Raw genomic sequence first — 23,874 nt, forward strand, 5'->3', positions numbered from 1 at the left:
ATTAATAAAAAAAATTATGTTGATATTTTTTAGAGTTCACTTTTGTTGACATATCCTATAAAAGGTTTCTCCTTTGGGCTGTAATTTGGTGTTTATCTCGTCAAAACCCTAACGAATATCAAGCATCAACAAGTCTAAGACATAATAGTTCTACTATAAAATTCACTATAATTATTATATCTTATATTTATATAATTCGATTTTAAATAAATATTTAAGATTAAAATTTTTAATTTTTGTATGTTTTTGAATTTTAATCCTAAACTTTTAATTTTGATATTATAAACTAAAAATTTAACATTTAAAAAAGTTTTATTCAAATTAAAAAAAAATTTAGGTAAAATGTGATTGTGTCCAAGCGGCAGCCTATGAAGTATTTTTTTTTATTATTTTTTAATGAGTTTTAGATGATTTTTTTAACCAAATCCAATTCCAAACTTCATTTCGTTTAGTCTTCACTCCAGAGAATTTCTCTTTCTAACTTTCTCTTACGAGAACACTTCTCCCGCATCTCCCAGATCTCTCAATCTCTATTTAGATTTCACTATCCATTCACACATCACTGATTTGCATCTCTCTATGTCATCATACATCACATCATCGATTCAACATCATCTTCTCTCTGTCCTTCACCGCCATCACCATTACTTTCTCTCTGCGCAATCAGTTTCATCACCATCGTTGTCCCTCAGTGCGTCGTAAAATCATCCCTTATGAAACTCATTGGCATATCTCGATCTCACCTCATCGTTGACCCAAGGGCTCTAGATTTAAACTCATCTACACTGAATTTTTCTCTTCGTTGGTGCTTCATCTCATTTTCTACTGCATGTTTATTATTTGATTTGAGACTTGCTATTGGGTTTGAGAATTGTTGGCTGTTTTCATCTCATTTTGGATATTGTGTATTAGTTATATCTAAGATCCGAGATCTCTTTTCGGAATTTTTATTATTTAGATTAGCTTGTTTAAAATTTGAGAAAGAATTTATTATTGATTGATAATTATTTTTTGAATATTGTGATTTGCTGAAAATTAGAAGCAAATGTTATGTTGAGCGTGACATGAAGAGAGGTAGCTAAGAAATGATGAACACAATCGAACCAAATCATTCCTTTTATTTTAATTCAGTGGACTCTCAAATATCGTAATTCGCTAATATTTTGAGGGATTCTACATTATTCCCCTAATATTTTTTCCTCACTTACCAATTAATTTATGTAGCAAGCTCGACTTAAATTGCCTATTTTCTCATACTAAACTTTTTAGAATCCTGAGCACACTTGCCATTTTTCCAAAAAAAGGAAACCTCCCCATCTCATCTACCCTACCATATTTATTTTTGTCTGCAAAAATTACAAATGAAATATAATTCTAGTAATAAGTTTTCATTTTCTATTATTATTAATATATTACGTTGATTCAAAAAAAGAATTTAGATATACAAAAAAAAAGCACTGTATAATTTGGTGAGTAAAATTTTTCTTCTTTTATTCGGTTTATTACCTATTTTTATTTTCATTCGCAATATTCTTATTTTAGCCGACTCTGTTGAATTTGTCTGGCTATCATCATTCAATATATTTCCATAAAAATGAATTTTTTTTCCAAATATTAACCAACTCATTTTTTGTTTAATTCCAACACACCTTACCATAAATTTCAATAATTCTTACTAATAAAGAGATGCTTTCCTTTTTAAACTCAACACACACATATATATCCTAATAATTATTATTTTCACGAGCGGAGCAATAATTATCATTAATTTGTTTCAAAAAAAATTATTAATTTAAAATTATTTTAATTGCTTTTATTTTAAAAATAAAATAAAATTAGTCAACCACAGAGTGTCTAACTGCCTCAGTGAATAGGTTGTTTCTTGTTTAGAGAAGTCCAAAGAAAAACCCTAACCACCGTACAGAAAAGGCTGAACGCATTACCAAACATCTGACGATTAATTGTGTCTCTATTCCTAAGCTCCAATATAAACTCTAAACACGCTGCCCTTTTGCATGCAAATATTCCAAGAGAAAACCTAATCCCTTTTTGTCTCTGTCCATACTCAAACCTTTCTTTGAATGGTCGAAACAGCCGACGCTTTGATGCACTTTCTTCTTACTCTACTTTCTCATCACAACCCAATAGAGCGTCTCCTTCACGCTCTCTCCTCCTTTGGCTCCTCCAAACAAGCCTGGTACTACCGTTGCCTTGGCCTTGACCCCTGACTTGCTAACTAGCTAGCTATCCTTCTTTTGCCTCTTTTGGTAGCTAAATATATAAATCAATCGAGAAATTATCTTTTCTCAAAGACCCAACTTGAAACATTGGAGAAGATGATGAAGAGAAGCGTGAGTGAGAAATTGATGTTGCACAGGCAAATTAAGAAGAAGGGTGATGAAAGGAAGAAGAGGTTTTTGATAACTATCAATGTTATTGGGAGTGCAGGGCCGATAAGGTTTTTGGTGAATGAAGATGATCTTGTTTCTGGGGTTATTGACACTACTTTGAAGACTTATTCTCGAGAAGGTCGCCTTCCTGTTCTTGGATTTGATGTCAACAGCTTCCTTCTCTACTCTGCAAATACTGGTTCTGATGGTAATCGATTTCTCCAAAATGCTAATTTTTGCTTTTGTTTCTCCATTGAATATATTTTCTTTGAAGTTCGGTTGTTCATGGTGCTTGAGTTATTCTTGATATCATTAATAGGTGTTGATTTTCTTTCATGTTCTTGAGGTTCTTGCGTTCTTTTTTTTTTTTGGGTTCCTTTAGAGTTCTGAACTCATTAGTCAAAGCTCATTGCTGCAATTAAGGTTATTGTTTTCTATAGCAAATTAATAAATGACTGGCGTATATAATGCCAACACGCTACCATATATAACAATAAAATAAAGAGAAAGATTGTTACTTTGAAGTGATCTTAACATTTAACTGGGAATTTGTTGGGCTGTAGCACTGAACCCTCAGGAGCCAATAGGAAGATGTGGAGGAGGAAGGAACTTTGTGCTGTGCAAGAAGCAAAGGCAACCACAGATGACAGAAGGGAGGTCTGAAATGATCGCACACAAAGCATCTGGTTGGAAGGCCTGGCTCAACAAGTCCTTTAGTTTGAAGATCTTGTCTCACTGCAGACATCCTTTTTCATGAGATCATCCATCTTTGTTTTTGTTATATATTCTCAATTTCAGTACAAATGATCATCCGTGGATCTCACCTGCCTTCCCAGCCTTGTGTGAATGATGTCAAACTCATAAAAATTTATATATATTTCAATCCTATAATGTGAAACTATATAATATAATAGTTACACTAGCAACAAAGCATGCCTGTAATATATATAGGAAATGCCACCCATAAGACAATAATTTATTCACTGAAATAGTTGTAATCAAAGTGAAAAAACCTTAGCTTCAGCTTCAACATTTCATTCCTTGTAATTTATAGGTATATATTTATAAAAGAATAAGGACATGTTGATAATTATTTAAGATTATTTCTTGCATGTTCTCAAATTATTATTTATTTACTTATTGAGTTCTGTTCTGATTGCAAAAATAAATAAAATTAATATGGTTACGTAAATAAATCTATATCTATTTGTTTAACTAAAATTCGTAGTGAATTAAAGATATAAACATCTCATTTATATCAATATCAGGTTCAAAGGTAGTACTATGCTTGTGCATGTATTTACTTTAACTATAATGCAATAAGAATGTAAGAAGGCACCTAATTTTCGGTAGATTTTAAATTAATTATTTTTATTAGAAATAATGGTAAAAAAATTCATAATTTTTGAGTTTTAACAATTCTACTCTTTTTTTCTTTTTAAAAAAAATTTCTAAACTCTATATGATAATTTAATTTTACCAGAACGTTAATTGCTTTTCCTGTTAGCTTTAACACTTTTCCTGCATAAACTTCCATGCTATGTTGATTTTCTTCTTCTTTTCTTTTTCACATGTTGATTTTCTTTTTCTTTTTCTTTTTCAGATTTTGAGCATATTCTTGTGGTTTTTATTTTGACTTTTAAATGATTTGAATGATAGAGCGAAATGCACATTGAATCAATATTAAAATATGAGCTCCATACAATTAATTAAATTAAGTTGCATAGTTTAGGATAGATTTATTAACAAAATAGTTTAGGGTTGAATTATTAAAAATAAAAAAGTTTAGGTATTTTTTTTACTGTTATCTCTTTTACTATAAAATAATTTCATACTCCACAATTTCATTCCATCAACAATTATTTTCTAGTTATTTTTTTTAAAAAAATCACTTAATGATAGATCACCGGACTTTCTACATTTAGGAGACAAACCAGACTTAGAAGAAAAGCACGGGCCACAAACCTATTAGACCCATTTCAAAATAAGCCAGCCCCAAGCAACGAGTCTCATCCCGGTGACGAGAATCAGGCCGGACAGACCACACGCGCAGGCCCATCAGAAGGAAGTCTAGCCCAGTGACGTAACATGAGGTAGAAGAGCATACTAAATCACCTCGCAGCCCTACCCATACATGTGCCGGGATGAATTAAATGGCCGCCTGATATGAAGAGGGGTCTTAACATGTCTATGCATACAGATTTAAGTGACAGTAGGTGATACTATAGCAGAGAAGCGGTTAAACGTCAACTAATATACAAAAGGAAAAGAGATAGAAAGGAAGTAACATAATTTTTCTCCAGCCACAATTCTGGATGTCAGAACGTCACTTAATATTTCTGTCCGAAGATGGCCATCTCTTATACATCACTTAATATTTCTGTCCAAAGATGGCCATCCACTAAGAGATATCTTGATGCTCTTATAAGAGATTTCTTTGCAATAATTATCAAAATAATTATCTTGATGCTCATTTTTGAGCTCATAAATTCATTTTTGCTATCATAAATTCATTTTTACATTTGCCTCTTGTTAATGTAAACCTCGACATGATTAAAAAAAAAAAAAAAAAAACATAATTATTTGCCTGTCTATTTGTTAAAAAAAAAACCTTAATGCGTGTATAATCTAAAGAATTCACAAACATAGTTAAATTTTTAATTTTTTATATTATAAAGATAAATTTCATTTTATTATAATTATAAAAATGACTAATGAAATTAGAAAATTTGAATAAATTATAATATATAGTTTTTGAGTTTTGGTGAAATATACAACTTATTTCTTGTATTTTTCAAATTTAAATAATTTAATCTCTCACTTTTTATATATAAATTGATTTTTCTATTCAAGTTTCTTTTCAAATTACCATTAATTTTAGTAAATATAACCAAGTTCTATAATATATTTATTAAAAGATATTTAAAATAATTTTCAAAATTGTTTTTAATCACCTATAAAATTATAAAACAAAACACTGTTTTCCCTCGTAAACTCCAAATCCAAATTATTGGTATTTTATATATTACAAAATATATTAATGATATATTATAAACAAATTATAAAATTAAAAAGTACATTAAATAATTAAATTAAATCAAACGGAATCATATTAATTCGATTCAGATAAATTTTTCTTTTAATTTAATTTAATTTTTATAAATATTTAAATTTTAAATTTTAATTTTAATTTTATTTTAATTTTAAATCTAACTGAACCAATATTAACTGTTAATATTTAATAAATTATTTTATTTATGTGAAATAAAATAGTAATAGAAACATCTAAACGTAAGTAAGAAACCTATCACAATAACTAGGACACATGGGATGAAGTCACAAAACACCGCTTTAGGGGGGTGGTCCTAATATACAGATCACATTAAGGACGACATAAGCAGGAAGGACCTTTCGAAAAAGGAAAAAAAAAAAAAAGACAAAAAAGTAAGGACCTGTGGTTCATGGCGTGTTAATACGTGTCCAAGAGATCCCAAAGGCCACCATCGAAGCAGAAATTGCTCCCCCAAATATGTTCTTCCTCATTGAAATCCACGTCTCCTACCTCTGTGACGCCCACATGCACAGCTGCTGCATTCATTTCTTCTCCGAAAAGCCCACTGTTGTGAGTCTCTCCTGAGTCCTGACCCACTAGCACAGCTGGTGTCTTTTTGCTTCACTTCATTGTCATTAAACAAACTCTCCAACCACCCATTTAGATGATCATCCAATGGTGGCGATGGCATGCAGGGCTTGCAAAGAGTGTTGTTATTGTCAATTACGGGAACATGGGTAGTTAAAGTAACAGGGGTTTTTCCATTACTGGACCAGAAAACCTTTTTGGGTAAGTTAAAAGGACGAGGCTTTATTATGCTGGCCTTTGTCATTGTTGGTGTACTATGTTTCTTGGCATTTATCCTCGCAGAAGCCTCCTTCTTCCGCAGGTGGGTGTTCCAGTAGTTCTTTACATCATTCGCTGTTCTTCCTGGTATTCTACCAGCAATGAGTGCCCACCTGCACTGTGAATCATATCATTAGCAATGGTTGTGAGGAGAGATCATGCGCTCTTTCTCTCGTCATTCATCCGATCAAGTTTCCTTAATCTAAAGAATAACCAAAATTTTATTTATATTATTTTATGAGTAGCATCAAGTAATTTGTAACTCATCTGAAAAAAAAAAAAACGAGTATAATTTTGATATCTTCAGATAAAATCTCACAGTAGTTTAATTTAACATAAACTTCAAAAATAAAAAATCGTATAAAAACTTCTTCATACCAAAACACTGCAATAAATATTAAAATTAATTAGTTGTAAGAATTTTACAGCATCAATAACATTTTTACAGCCTAGCTATATATAAAGCGATATAGAAACAATGAAAATTTGAAAATTAATAAAAAAAAAATTTAACAATAATATTTGTACTTATTATATATTAGAAATAATAATTTTATAATAAGAATATGCAATAATTTATATATTGTTACTTTAAATTTATATAGCTGCAAATTTTATATTTTAAAGATTTTTTTCTTAATTTTGTTATTTTTATAGTAAAACCTACATAAATTTTGATTCCTTTTATTATAATAAAATATTTTTAAGAAAAAATTACCATAAGGTTACTAAGATTTAATGAAATTTATTAGTTGATCTCATAATTTTTAGATCCAATTAAAATGGATTTCATATTTTCAAAATTCAACTGTATGTCTTTCTATTAATAATTTCGATAGTTAAATGATAAATTTAATAATCAAACGAGAGAAAATACTTGGAAGATATAAAATTAATTTTAGTGATCTTGCAAAAACTAATCTTGATACCTAAATTCATTCAATACTCATATTCATTTATCCACAAATACAGATTCATTTCACAAAATTAATATAATCTATCTATCAAAACCAAATTTATTCAAAAAAAAATCAATATCACTAATTTATCTAACTCAGAAATCAACATATTCGAAGAACTCAAATTGTGGCACGATGAATGGTAGTAAGAGTAGACTACCATAGAAACGAAAAAGCTACCTTTATGGAGCTAAAACTTTGATGCGATGAAGAATCTTTAGTTGATACTGATGAATCCACTACACAAAACAATCTAGTTGCACTTCACCTTGTCTAACCGTTCTCACGTCCTCAACAAATCTGTCTTTCCCTCTCAATTTCGACGCTGTTGCCCATAAAACATAGCACACAAAGGCACAAATCCAACATCGCAATTTAGTCTCGTATTTCAGCGCCTTCATCATCGCCTATATAGTATCTATCGATCCCAGCATCGCAGTTTGAATCTACAATATCGCAACTCATTCTCGTGTTTTAGTGTATCTGTCGACCCAGTATCACAGCTTAAATCTACTTCGATAAATAGAGATCCGACGAGTACAATATCACAGCTCACTCCTGTGTTTTGGCGCCTTTATCATCGCCTACATAGTTGTCGTGTTGAAAACTGTCTTTAAGGAAATCTAATTTCCAAAATCAGGACAATAAGAATTTATCTCTGATTTATAATCTAGTAGAAAACATAGAGAAAAGAAAGAATAAGATCAAAAAATGAGAGTCAATATCTTTGCAAAGATGGATGTTATTTATAAGGGAAAAACCGACCGTTATGTATGGTTATAAAAATCTTGAAATAATATAATAAAATCATAACGTTTAGATTTAATATTATATTTAAATCTCATAAATAAAATATTTAATAACCATAAAATCTTTAATTACCATAAAATTTTCAATTATCATAAAATCTTCGACGACCATAAAATTTTTTGAAATCTAAACTAATTTTAGAATACATAGTACCCGTGGTACCCGTCGACCTAGCGCATCGCAGTTTGAATCTACTCCGATGAATAGAGGTTTGATGAGCACAACATCGCAGCTCACCCCATGTTTCAGCGCCTTCATTATTATCTATACACCAACTCCTGACATCGCAGCTTGAATCTACTCCGATGAATAGAGATCCGATGAGCATAACATCGTAGGTCACTTCCGTGTTTCGACTCTTTCATCATCACCTATACACCAACCCCGACATCGCAGCTTGAATCCACTCTGATAAGCAGAGGTCCGACGAGCACAGTATTGCACCAACTCATGTGAGATGAGAGAATCATAGAGAGAGGAAGGGAGAGAGAGAATGGTCTTTATATTTAGAAATTAAATGAGAGTATTTAAGACCTTTCACCATATTTAACAGAATATTTTAACGGTTATTATCAGAACAACATAACTGTTATATTTTGAAAATACAGAAATATTTTAATTAAATTTAAAATTTATAAAAATTAAATAATAAATTTTATTAAAACTGAGTACTCTATAGTAATTTTGTCTATTATTAATTATTCTTCTCGGTTTACTTTAAAGTCGAAAATAAATATTTGAGGATGGAATTGATAATGAAAATATTTTAAAAAGTCTATAAAATTTAGAATCTATCTATATATAATTAAAGCTAAAACGAAGACAAAGTAGCAGTGTCCTTGTTTAGGATTCTATTTTTCTAATATCTATAATTTTTTGAATTTTTCACTTATTTTTCTTTATTTTAATTGGACTAATTGATTTTTTTAAATTTAAAACTAATTAATTATAAGTTTAAATATTAATATTTTATGATTTTAATATTTAAATATTAATTGCTTAAAACACTTTACGAGAATATTTTAATATACAGTTATTTTTCATTAACATAATACATTATAAAAAAAAAATAGAATATCAATCTTTAGTTATAATAAATTTTCATTTGATTTTATTTCATACAAATACTTCATAAGTTACAATGTTGAATTTCAGTACCTAATTTATTTTTTTTTAATTTTATTTATTAAGGTTTTTTTGTAATAATTATATCTATGTAAAGTAATGAATCAATACATATAAAATGCATAAATATTTATATTAATACTTAATATTCATAATTATTTTTATTTTAATTATTTTAAATTAATATTGTTATTTAATGAGTCACAATTTAATTAATAAAATAACACAAATAAAAAGGAGTTTGAAACTTTATCTAATATTAACATTATATTAAAAAAGATATAGAAATAAAAGAAAACAGAATTAAATTTAGGTATTTGTTAACATTACAAAATTAAAAAAAAGTTTAATATTATCAATTTATCCCAAATTATTAATATTAATAAAAATTCATGGACTTGCCTGTTGCCTAGCAGCTTATGAAGCCTTATAATCAAGTCCACCTCATCTGCTTCAAACTCTCCTTTTTTGATATTTGGTTTCAGATAATTCAACCACCTCAATCTACAACTTTTTCTGCATCGATTCAACCCTGCAAATTCAATTTATATATAATTAAATTTTTGTAAATGGAGAATTTTAAACATTTCTAACTATTATGTAATTAATATCTTAATATTATTTTTAAAATATAATTAATATTTTAATTTCATGTTTTGTAAACAAAGATTTAATATTTAAATATATTTATTAAAATTATTTGATATTTTATTACAATATTTAATAAATAGAATGATGTTGTGAATTACCTTTGTTAAGTTGAACTAATAAATTTAAATTATTATTAAATATAATAAAATCATTATTTAATACTAATAAATTCAACTTGTTATTATCTATTAGCAATAAATTTTAACAATGATAATAATAAATATTTGATGCAAAGTTTATAAAATTTATTTAAAATTTAATTTAAATAAAATAATATTTCATATATTACACTATAAATGCATTGAAATAAATATGAGAGGTCTTGTATTTAATTTTTATTGGTTAATTTATAATAAAATTAATTAAACTTTGCTGTTGGAAGATATTATTTTTAAGAAATAGAAAGAAATTATAAAATTAAAATTTGGAGTTTTATAAATTTTAGAAAGAAATTATGAGTTAAAATTTGGAGTTTTATAACTTATTATAAGGAGTAGGAAATAAATTTTATTATACTTGAATTGCAGATTCGTTCCTGACTAAATAATCATTATCATTTTAAATTTCATTCTTTATCTTTATATTTTCAAATTTAAACTATTAAACCTCATTTTATTAAAAAAATATTATTTATATTTTTAATATATATTTATTAAAAATTTTAAAATATATATAATTAATGATATATGGCAGATTTAATTTTATAATAAGTGTATCTAATTAAATCTGTAAATCTGAAATATCTTAAATTTTATTCTCCAATTCCTAATTTTCATTTTAAAAATAACAATTTAATGATATAAAATAATTTATTAATCACTTTAACAATTTTTAAAATAAATATTTATTTTTATATCCATGAAATTTATCAAAATAAAATCGCAATCTACGAAACTTCTTATACACTTAATAATATAATTTTAATATATTTACTATTAAATTTTAATAGAAATATGATAAATTTTAAATTTAAATAAAAAAGATCTATTCCATTTAAAATTTTTGGAATACAATTTAAAGTTTTTAATATTAATAAATTTGTATAATTTAAAATACTTTATTTAAGGCTCTGATTGTTTTACGGAAATTATTTTATGAAAAAAAATATTTTTTTTATATTTTTTGATATTTAAAATACTTAAAATATTTAATCAATTGAAATATTTTTTAAAATAAAAAATATCATTTAAAAAAAATTTTCAATAAATTATTTTTTATGAAAATATTTATTAAGATTTTTATATATAAATTTATTAATAAAATTTATTTTTTAAATTAAAATTAAAAAATAAAAAATAAATTATATCGTTTGAAAATATTTTCTATAAAAAATATTTTTTACATAAATATTTTTATAAAAAATATATTTTAAAAATAAATTATTTTTCGTAAACAAATAGAATCTACCTTTTAAAATTAATTTAACAAATAAAACTTTTATCCACTATTAAATTCAAAAATTATTATAAAAAATAAAAAAAAAAGTATTTGAGGAAAATATATTCTGTTTTCCACTTTTATGTAAGTGTAGATTATAAATATGTATATGCATATACACAATATAGTTTTAAATATTTATTGAATTAATATTTATTTCCAAAAAAATATTTGTTGAATTAATTTTTTTCAGCCAAAAAAGAATGAACAAATTATCATTGTATATCATAATTTTTAATTCAATTAAAATTTTTAAAAAAATGATAACTATCATAAAATTAAATTTAAAATCCTATCTATTAATAAAATAAATTTTAATTTAAATATCAAAAACTCATCTAATCAATAAAATAAATATTTTTTAAATAATATTATATTTTTATTTTAAATTTTAGTCGATTATCTACTTCATTATCTTATGGATAAAGTATATATCACTTCATTATCCTATAATTCTTTCAAAAATTTAACTTTTCTATCAAATAATTTAATATTATGATAATTACTTTAATATTTCAACATATAATTAATTTAAAAATTTAAAATATATCATAACTTTATAACTTTATTATACTGCCTGCAAGATTTTTTCGGATTAGTAACAGATTTTTTCATTATTAATCAGTAAAAAATTTATTACTAACCTGTTTAATATCGGATTTACATCCGTTAGTATGAATCCTGTTATTAATACAATAGTAACTGATTAGCAATTTATTACTAATTTATAATGGATTCAGTAACGGATTTAAAATTTATTACTAATTTAATAAAAATTTAATATATATATATATAAATTAAATATGTTACTAAATTTAGTAATGGATAGAAATCCGTATGTTACTAATTTAATAAAATAAAAAATAAAAAATATATTAAATATATATTATGTTATTAAATCAATTGTTAATTTTTAAAAAAATATTTAAAAAATTATATTAAATCATTAATTTGTTTCATTATATTTTACATTAAATAATAATTTAATTATGATAAAATATTAATTTTTTCATTGTATTTTATATTAAATATTAACTTTAATATTTTAAATTTTATGAGAAATTTATTATAAAATTACATGAGAAAATTTTAAAAAAATGAAAAAATGTGAGATAATGGAAAAAAAATGAGATACAAAAGAGAAAATAAGGAAAGAAAGAAAATAAAAGAAAATAATGATAAAAATAAAGAGAAAAATAAGGAAAAAGTGGAAAATCAAAGAAAATAAGAAAAAAGAAAGAAAAAAGAGAAAAATAAAGGGAAAATGAAGATATAGAAAAAAATGAAAGAAAAAAGTTAGAGTATACATGAGAGAAAGGAAAACAAATGAATGAATAATGAAAGAAAAAATAAGTGAAAATGATAGAAAGTAGGGGAGAAAATAAAAGAAAATGGAAGAAAATGAAAGAAAATAGAAGAAAATAAAAGAAAAAATAGGAGAGAAAATAAAGAAAATGAAATAAAAATTAAGAGATAAAAGAAAGATTAATAATGAAAGAAAATTGAAGAGAAAATTGAAGGAAAGGAAAGAGAATTGAAGAAAATGCAAGAAAATGGAGTCAATAATTAAAAAATAAGATAAGGGAAAAATGAAGGAATAAGGAGGAAAGAAGAGAAAAAAATGAATGAAATGAAGGGATATAAAATAGAGAAAAAAAAATGAAATGAAGGGGGATAAAATGGGTGAGTGTATAAATATGCAAATTAGTAACGGATTGAATCCGTACTAAATTTAAAAAAAAAATGCGAGCGAATTAAAATAAAAAAGCGGTATTATTCTTTAAATTTTTGTAATAAATTTCTTAATTTGTTAATAATTTTTAGATTAGTAATCGATTCAATAATAATTTTGTTCTATTATTAAATTAAAAATAAAAAATGTAAAATTTTAAGATAAATGTGTGATATTTTAAAATAAAAACGCGATATTTTATTCTTTAAAATTTAGTAACAGATTATAGAATACGTCACTAATTTTTGAATTAGTAATAGATTTAGTAACAGATTATATTTGTTACTAATTTAAAAAGAAAATATGATATTTTAAAAAATAAAAAGCTGATTTTTTGTTAAAAAAATAATAACACCCATTACTAATTACTAATTATATAATAGATTACATTTCGTTATTAAATTCGTTATTATTTTATTTATTTATTTTATTTTTTTAGTAATCGATTTAGTAATAAAATTGAGATTCGTTATTAATTTTTAGATAATTTAGTAATGAATTTATAACGAATTTTAAAATTAATTATTAAATTTATAAATAATTTTATTAAATAGCAGATTTAATAACGAATTTGTTAATATATTACTAAATAATAAAAATTAATAGCGAAAACTAATCCATTATAAATTTATAATGGATTTAAATTCATTATTAATTAATATCCATTACTATTCCAATAAAATTTTGTAGTGTATAATCATTTTCAAAAAAAATTGTGATAATTATTGATAATTCATAATTTTGATAATTAATAATTTAACATTTTAATATTATCAAGTTATTAATTTTAACAGTTAATTAACCACTCCTTACATATTATTGTAATTAATAAATTTTTTATATTATTAAAATAGGTATAATATTAATTTTTAATTATTAAATTATTTAATATAATGATAATTATTCTAATATTTTAATCTCCTCTCTTAAAAATTGAATAATCATATATTATATCCTTATACTGTATTATCAATTCATTATCCTATAATCATTGTTTAAAAAAAGAAATCTATAATGAAAATTATAAATTTTAATATTATCCAAATTATTAATTTTCATAATTATCTTGAATTTACATATCATTATTATAATCCTTAAAGTATTTACAAAATAATTAAACTATTACTGTGTTTAAAATTAAGTTATTTCTTAAAATTATAAAATAATTATTTAAAAAAGTATAATCTAATTTATTATTAAGATATTTATTAAAATTAAACTATCATTATTTTAAAATTTTACTATACATACGACGAGGATCGTATTATAATCGTATGAAAAAAAAATACATACCCGCTTTAAGAGGAACTTGGTGCCATTTTCCTTCCCCATACTTGTCGACGCACTTCCTGAGAAGATTGTCTTCTTCGGGAGTCCAGGCACCTTTTCTCACTCCAAACAATCCCTCCATATTAATTAGATGTCCAAGTTGGGTGGGTATATATAGATATATGCATGGTGGCTGTGATCACCATTTCCTGATGAGCTTCAATTAAAGGACATTGACGTGCATTATCTCCACTCCACACACTGCCTATTTTGATATGCTAATAGAGATACTTTGATTTTGTAAACAGATACTTTGATTTTGTAAACAGTTACTTGATTTACTAGCTAGCTGTTTCATAATAAATGCAACTATATAAATGATTATGCTCATTATTAAAAATGATTAATTAGAAATTAAACGATTCCTTGACGTGATGTTGCTCTGTAACTCACCACCTGTTAAATGTAATGTTTTCATTTTGGAGTGTCAAATTATATACTTAAAAAATAAATTCATACTTAACCTACTCTTTTTTAAATATTAAAATTTTAAAGTATCTACTTCACTAGCCAGGTTCTCTTTTTGAGTGTTACGTCCCTCCAACTTGGGGGGCCTCCATGCATGCTTCGAAGTTTTTTTTTTGTTTTTTTAGAAAAAAAAACAAAACTCAACAAGCTAAGACCCTCCAACTTGGGGGGCCTCCATGCATGCTTTGAAGTATTTTTTTTGTTTTTTTAGAAAAAAACAAAACTCAACAAGCTAAGACGTGGCTATCTTTCCACCAAACACTACAACAATATTGATCTATCCGACACAGAAGTTTGAAAATACTTACACAAGCTATACGCATGGTAAAATTTTTAATTATATGTCAGAAATTTAAAAAATTCTATAGCTATATTTTATATGAATTAATTTGATTTGATTTTTTAATTTAACTTTTCAATTAATCAGTTTGAATTCAGTTTATATTTAAAATTTAAAATTTTATTTTAATTTAATTTTTTTATTTCTCAATTTAATTCGATTTAATTGTTTGGTTTTTGTTTATTTCAATTGATTCAATTCACAACCCAATTAATCAATTGTTTTAATATTCCGACCCGATTATTTAATCGATGAAAGCAAATGGTTAGGGGTTTAAAGGTTAATCAAAATCCAATTAAAGGTTAAAAAGGTTATTTCTTTAAAATAATTTATTTTTTACTAATTAATTTTTTTAAATATCACGAACCTTAAAAAAATCTTTTTCTAATTTTATTAAATTATATTTTATTAATATATATAATCTAGTTAATGATATTATATATATAGAGTAATAATAATAATTACAAGTAGATATACATATAATTAATTTTAATAATTTATATTTCATTAATATAAATTCTATTAATTTTAAGATAATATATAATATAATTAATTTAAATAGAATAAAATATAATTAACGAATTAAATAATTAAATAATTTATTAACTATTTAAATAGAACAAATTATTATTTTAATAATTTATATTTTATTAATATAATTCTATTTAATATTGAGATATAATATATATATAATTTATTTAGAATGGACGAACTTTAATTAACTAATAAAATTAATTAAATTATACTATAATAAATATTTAATAATTAATCAATAACTAAAAGATATAATAATTTTATATTGTTATATATATATATATATATATATATATATATATATATATATATATATATAAATAATAACAATTATAAGTAAATACATATATACATATATGATTATTTTAATAATTTATATTCTAATATAATTGTATTAGTATATTATATATATATATAATCTATTTAAATATAATAAATTATAGTAACTAATTAAATTGTCTAAATAAAATGATAAAAAAATTTAATAATTAAATAATATTGCAACTGTATATATAATTTTATTTTTGGTACAAGTTGAATACGATTTCGGTATGATTCTTGAAAAAAATCAGAATCAAAATCAAATATATAAATAAATTCAGTTTGGTATGATTCAGTTCCTACACTATTGATTTTTATTTAGTTTAGTTTGATTGGGACGATTTTTATTCAGTTTCAGTTTGATTGGGACGATTTTTCGATTTAGTTTGGTACGATTCTTCAATTTGGTTTTGGGCTTAAAGCCATGCAAATTGAGATGAAGTCCTTGCATGAGGATAAAATATTTGAGCCGGTGAAGCTGCTTAAACGTAATAGAGTCTTAAAGAATAAATAGGTATTCAAGATCAAGCATAATGAATATCGTCTGCATTCTCAATTCAAAGTCAGATTGATTATTAAGGATTTCAACTAAAGAAAGGGTATTGATTTTAAAGAAATATTCTCACCAGTAATAAAGATGACATCCATTTAAACAGTAATAGGTTTAGCAACTATTTAGAGATTGAATAAATAAATGTAAAAACTGGCATTTTTTTTATGGAAATTTAGAAGAAAAGATATATATGGAGCAATCAAAAGGTTTTCAAGAAGAAATAAGAAAAGCATTATATTTGCAAGTTGAAAAAAAAGCTTGTATGTAACGACCCGGAAACCGGTACCCCTCTGTAACGGCCCGAACCATCACTGGCACTAGGATCCAGATTGGCTTAAGGCCGCCGGGACCCGTAGCAAGCCAACTATACTCTCTGTGTACCTGATAAATCCCATACATGAAACAAAACGACTCAACAATCCTGTAAAACTCTGTAGGCTTAACTACTGCTACTCAGATATATCAATCTGAAATGGCCCTCAGGGTCTATACCAGGGACTACTATCTGCTGTGGTTTAAGGGATTGAAACCCTTTTAATCTGTAACACATCCCACTGGTATCTCAATGAAGCCATACAATAAGCCTAACTCACACATTTCTCATCAAGAAACGTAAAACAGGATTCATGTACAAGGGATTAATCATACATCACACTATAGCAATGACACTAGGGAAAGCACAAGTCTATCCAGTATCTGACAGTACATAGCTATACATGACACTACAACTAAGCTTTTAATTACATCATGTCCACTATGCTATTACAACATACATTCATGCATAACTTTCCTCTGTACTCTTGTTGACTTTGATTTCCCATAGCTATCTCAGAACCTACAAAACTGGGGTTAAGGGAGTGGGATGAGCTCTAGAGCCCAGTGAGGAGGAACAATAAAAACAGTTCATTCATTACATGCTCTCATGAAATGCATCACATCACAAACATATCATCTCAAGGATGAAGTTGTCACCAATAACCCTCAACTACATGTTATAATAATGCCAACTGTGCCAAGGAGACTATGTCATCACCTGGTCTACACTTATCTCTCTGATATCATAATATGACCAACTGTGCCAAGGAGACAAGGTCTCACCTGGTCTACACTTAACTCTGATTTGACAGCTCAGCTGTCTCACTCATAGTACTAGGAGCGACCTGGACTATCCAGGGGCGACCTGGTATGGCTATCTCATGCCATAACTCTGTATCTGCTCTCTGTCAAGGGCTAAGGATCATCCAACATTCATCCAACATTCATCCACAGGAACAACAACATATGTAATGCATCATATTCGTGAAGTGAGTGAGTAGTGAGTCGATTTCTTTCGAATCAAGAATGGAATACTGAACTACAGTAAAGTGGAAGTAGTAAATATGTATTAGCTGACTAATATACGTAGATATGGTAAATAATATCACTTAAGAAAGTTTGTGTTAGGTATTTAATTATATTGTAAGGGGATTAGTTTCATAGCGGTTAAGTGTGTTGTTTTTTTTATTATTCAAATATTGATTATTACAACTATTGAAGCATGTAATCAGTTGTTATAAATGAAGAAATTTTTTAATGAACTTAACTTTAAAAAAAAAATATCAATTATTTTATAATAGTTAGATTGGTATTCATCTTGCAATTCAAGATTGAAGTACATTGATATAAGATATTACTTAAATCAGAATTACGTGGAGAATGACGCAACAACTTCTTCAGAAGATCCGTACAAAAAAAATCAAACGTATTAATCAAGATTCTATTAAGGGAATGGTTTGAATATTGTCAAGCAATTAAAATGGTGGAGCCCTCCATATAATGAAGTGAAGAAGAAGTTTTACATGGGTCCCTCCGACATAAAGGCCCACAAGACATGATTTGAAGCATTTAATAAAAAAAAGTCAACACGTGAAGAGGTGGCTATCTTCTTCCCACCAAATGAAGAAAATGATTCAGTCATTTGGCAATTAATGCAAGGGCCATAATTAGGCAAGCGTTATGATAAAATAAAAAACATTAATTGTTTGTTGAGAAGAGTTCAATTTCAAATTTTTATACACTTAAATTACTCTAATCACATCAATCTTGTATAACGGAATGTAATTAATAACAATTTACTTAATTCTAGGATTTAGGATTGTCTTCATTTTTTCATTTTGTCGTCATGTAAAATCTTGAAGGCAGCAAAATGCTATAGTCCATATTTGAATGAGGACTCTGAAAAGAGAAAAGGTATATACAAAAAAGACAGAATCAGAATGAGGTAAATTTTATTGATTATATTTTGAGAGATTTATAATTTAGTTTTTGAATATTATTATTATTAATAAGTTAATTTTTATATTTTTAGAAATTTATTAAAATATTTTTATATTTTCTTTTCGTCAATAAAATAGTCCTTCCGTCCTCTTTTCCGTTAAAATTAGATAAAAGATGAGAGATAAAATTTTTAAAATCTAATTTTATTCTCAAATAAATTTTTTTATTTAGTTATTGGATATTGTTATTATTAATAAGTTAGTCCTTATATTTTAAAAAATCTATTAAAATGTTTTTATCTTTTTCCACATCTATTAAAATGTCCTTATCGTTTTTTTCGTCAATAAAATAGTCTCTATCTTTTCTCATATCTATTAAAATGTCCTTATCTTTTTTTTTTCCATCAACGAAATAATCCTTCCTCATCGTTTCTTTCCGTCAATAAAATCGTTCCTCCTTATATTTTTAAAAATCTATTAAAACATCTTTATCGTTTCTGCTTGTCAATAAAATAGTCCCTATCTTTTCTCATATCTATTAAAATATTCTTATTATTTATTTTTATCACACATCTATTAAAATATTCTTATCATTTCTTTTTATCAACGAAATAGTCCCTGTCTTTTCTTTTCTTTTCCTCCTCAAAAGAAGAAAAAGAAGCAAAAGAAGAAGAAGAAGAAGAAGCAGAAAAAAAAAAAAAGCAGGAGCAGAAGGAGAAGCAAAAACAAAAGAAGAAGCAGAAAAAGAAGCAAGAATTGATAAAGAGGAGGAGGAAGAGGAGGAGGAAGAGGAGGAGGAGAAAAATAATAGAGTAATTTTTCTCTTTATTGATGGCTTATTATATTTTTAATATATTTTTAAAAGTACAGAAACTGATTTATTAATGACAATATTTAAAAATTAAATTATAAATCTCTCATATATTATTAGACATGAAATAATTATACATATTATTTTATTGTCTGGTCTGATAATAATAATAATAATAATAATAATTTCCAGGTGCCTTCCTTCTCCACTTGTATTCTAAGAGCCGAATCTCCTTCGCCTGCCCATCAATGATGGGAAGGTGGCCTTTTCCACTACTGAAAAGACAGACAGTGTGGTCATCTCATGATTCTCTATCTCCCGTTAACATTTAAAATCTGATGTATTTTGTCGCCTAAACAAATATCACTCATTTAATAGATTTAAATTCGAATAGCTGTAATTGATATTTTTTTTATTTCGATTCAATCGATAAAATAAAGGATGATTATTATCATCTTCTTACCCTTGTCTCTCTCTTCTTACCCTTGTCAGTAAGTAAAAGTCATTGTCTTCTTACCCTTGTCTCTCTCTCCTCCGTAAAACTACACCTTCCTTTCCTGTCTCCACCTTCTTTCTCTCCCTCAATATTCACATTCATTCTTTGCTGAAATTTGAACCTAATCGTTATAAACTTTTTTTTTATTTGTTTGTAGTTATTTTATTTCTTTATAAATCTTAATCCAAAGAACCTAAACCCCAGCACTCGGCTAGTATAAATATAGTCCACTTGCAAATGGGTTCTGAAAATTCTCATTGATCAGTTTGAATCACAACCAAAATCTAGAGATCTTGTTCGCATTGTGAATAATTTTAGAAAGGATCATGCAGTTTCAAAAGGATCGCGAGAAGTGTTTAGACAAAGTAGTTAAATTTATTTATCATTAGAGTTCAAAATGAGTTTACACAAAGAAAAGAGTTTTGTTCATTTCTTGGTGGTTCCAATGACCCTTTATTTCACAAGCAAACTCCAGAAGTTTAAATGAATATGCATGAAGTAGCTCTATCTGCTGCTTCTCCTATGTTAATGGAGCTGTAGAAGCAATGGGTTGGTGACAACAAGCTTAAAGCCATCAACGCACCTGTCAAAGACAAGCCATATATCGTAGGTGTATGTCCCATGTGATGGTGAAGTCAAGACTGCAACTATGCAGTGAATGATAAACTTACTCACTTGAAAGTCAAGACAGCTTCGATGCTTGGGTTTGAGATTTTGGAATTTTCGGTGCTCTAGGGAAGTCAAAGACTCCTTCTACAATCCACCATGAATGAATCTCAAGAGTTTGAGGCTCTGGAATTTTTAAGATTGAGATAGAATAAGGAGACTGTAGAGGGTAATTTTATAATTAAAAGATTTTGTAAAATTAATTAACAGTTAAAATGCCTAAATTTAAATGGTGGTCAGAAATATTTTAATTTAATTTATAAAATATAAAAATATTTTAATTAGTTAGATTAAATTATAGAAATACAATAATAATTATTCCTAAATTAAATTATATATAGTAATAAAGCCATATTGTCTGATTATTTTGTTAAAAATATTTTTTTTAAAAATATTTTAAATTATGGGCCTGGATTTAAGGCAGTCAAACTAGAAGAAGTTAGAGTTACCAGTTTCAACTTAGATCAGGCATCAACTTTGAGGAAAAACAAACATTCTTATGGATGGCCACCTATAGATAAAAAAAAAAAAAAAAACTAATAATAAAATAATTGTTGATGGAATAAAATGTGGAATATGAAATTATTTCATAATAAAAAAGAATAATAGTAAAAAAATCCTAAATTTTTCTCCTTTTAATCATCCTATCCTAATTTTTTTTAACAAATCTATCCTATAAAAATTAATTTAATTATATCCCACCACTACTTTCCTCTGTTAAATTTAACATCTTTACCATATGAAATTTTCTAATAAATAAATTAAAATTGTCAAACTACGAAACATTATTTTTAATAAAAAATATTAATTTATAATTTATCGAAAATCGTAAGTCGCAAGTTGTAATTTTATTTTATCACTTTTCGTGCTATATATATATATATATATATTTTTTTTTTTTTACCAGTAAAATATGTGTATTTTAAGGTTGTAATATATATATATATGATAACTCTCAATTTTTCTGGACTTCATATCCAATAGATCTGGTTCTCTCTCGTCCCCTGTTATATGGATCTGATTCCTTTTTGGGCTCTCTGATGGGTTTGTCAAATGCGTCTCTCTATGTTTTCTTTGAGGAAAGGACCTGCAAATCAAGAAAAAAAGGGGTCAGGGTTCACCGGGGATGTCCCGGCGGGGCCCTCCGACGTTCAAGTCAGATTTACGAGCTAGAGTAGTGTGGATAAGCAAGAGTTGCAAAGAGAAGATAAGAAAAATGGAGTTAAGGAAGAAGGAGCCGGAGAGAGAGAGCATGCCCCTTGAAGGAGAAGACCCTCCGGTATATAGTGCTTCCTGTCCTTTTCATTTAGGCCAGTACGTACGGTTGTGTCAGGCACCTGCTCCATGCGTAACGGCCATTTAATGCTCTCCAGAGCTCATGCGAATGGGGCTAGTGAATGATTGGGCCAACTCCCTTATGGGGCTTGTGCTCGTATTTGATCCGGATCACCCTGGGTTGCCGGCCAGGCTCGTAAAGTCGAGCTGTCTCTCGAGCGTATGATCGGATGGATTTTGGACCTATGGCCTTCTTTTGGACCCAACCTTATTCTTGGGCTAGAAAAGATCTGGAGGTTATCAAAATATATATATATATATATATATTTTAAGACTATAAATACAGTAAATTAGTATAATAATAATTGCAGGAAGACAAAGTTATACAAAATTTAATCTTATAATAAAAGTGAAATTTAAATAAAATTTTACAATAGTATTCGTTGAAGTATTATGATATCGTAATTATCGTGATATATATTTATAAAAAAATTCGCTCTAATATACAATATAAACATCACAACTGCCTTAATTTTTTATGAGGAGAAATTTGAACTAATTATAATTTTATTAGTAAAATTAAAACACTTTAATTATTGGCCTTTATGATTAATGTATTTAAAATATTCTTTTTAAAGATTTAGATATAAGCTGGTTTTACATATATGCATAAATTATGTAAAGACCTAATTAATGACAAAAATAAATCTAAATTGCTTTTACAAAAATTGCAGTTTAATGCATATGAGAAAATTAAAGGCAATTATGATAAATATTATATATGTGTTTTAATAATTATTTATTTTGTTAGCATTAAAAGGAAATATTATAGAATATATTATATTATTTTATTTTCTAAAATAAAATAGCAGAAACTTCTAAACATAACTAAAATTACATGAACATGCAAAACCTATCACACATGGGATGAAGTCACAACAAGAAAAGGAAGATCCCAAAGGCACTTTTTGATAAGTAGGAAGGACCTTTTTTATCAAAAGGAAAAGAAAAAAAGGAGAAGAAGAAGAAGTAGGAAGGACTTTTGATTCATGGTATATTAACATGCGTGTCAAAGAGATCCCAAAGGCCCACATCGAAGTAGAAATTACTGCCCCAGATATGTCCTTCCTTGTTGAAACCCACGTCTCCCACCTTTGTCACGCCCACTTGCACAGCTGCTGCATTCATTTCTTCTCCGGAAAGTCTACTGATGTGAGTCTCTCCTGAACCACTATCACAACTGGTGTCTTTTTGGTTCACTTCATTCTCTTTTAACAAGCTCTCCCACCACTTTACATGATCATTCGATGGTGGCAATGGCATGCAAGGCTTGCAAAGAGTGTTGTTATTGTCATTTACTGGAACATGGGTAGTTAAAAGTAACAAGGGTTTTTCCACTACTGGACCAAAAATCCTTTCTGGATAAGTTCAAAGGACGAGGCTTTATTATGTTGGCCTTTATCATTGGTGTACTATCTTCCTTCGCATTTATCCTCGCAGAAGCGTCTTTCTTCAGGTGGGTGTTCCAGTAGTTCTTTACATCGTTTGCTGTTCTTCCTGGCAGTCTACCAGCAATCAGTGACCACCTGCAGTGTGAATCACATTATTATCAATGGTTATGAGGAGAGATCATTCGCTATTTTTATGATGCATGCTCTTTCTCTCCTCATTCATCGGATCAACTTTCCTTAATCTCAAGAATATCCAAATTTGATTGATAGAAATTCACTTGCTCTTTTCAGTATACAACTGTGATTTATATTAAAGCCAATTTGGGCAACAGGTTGCAAGAATACGTCTATCTCTGCTTAGGAATTATATAAA

General features: G+C 26.7%; 2 protein-coding genes across 2 annotated transcripts; one reads left to right on the forward strand and one right to left on the reverse strand.

Annotated features, from left to right (window-relative positions):
• The first annotated feature begins 2,002 nt into the window (after positions 1-2,002).
• On the forward strand, positions 2,003-3,194 carry LOC110614165. The gene is made up of 2 exons (XM_021755658.2): positions 2,003-2,598; positions 2,954-3,194. The coding sequence occupies exons 1-2, from the start codon at positions 2,337-2,339 to the stop codon at positions 3,145-3,147; spliced, it is 456 nt and encodes a 151-aa protein (XP_021611350.1). The 5' UTR covers positions 2,003-2,336; the 3' UTR covers positions 3,148-3,194.
• A 2,448-nt stretch (positions 3,195-5,642) lies between these two features.
• Positions 5,643-14,428, reverse strand: LOC110629882 (transcription factor MYB90). Its single transcript, XM_043950672.1, has 3 exons — positions 14,296-14,428; positions 9,585-9,714; positions 5,643-6,401 (listed from the first exon to the last, which is right to left on the reverse strand). Exons 1-3 carry the CDS (start codon positions 14,411-14,413, stop codon positions 5,930-5,932), a joined length of 720 nt encoding a protein of 239 aa, XP_043806607.1. The 5' UTR covers positions 14,414-14,428; the 3' UTR covers positions 5,643-5,929.
• Between the last annotated feature and the right edge of the window lie 9,446 nt (positions 14,429-23,874).

Source organism: Manihot esculenta, chromosome 1, assembly GCF_001659605.2.
Source record: "Manihot esculenta cultivar AM560-2 chromosome 1, M.esculenta_v8, whole genome shotgun sequence".
NCBI classification, from domain to species: Eukaryota; Viridiplantae; Streptophyta; class Magnoliopsida; order Malpighiales; family Euphorbiaceae; genus Manihot; species Manihot esculenta.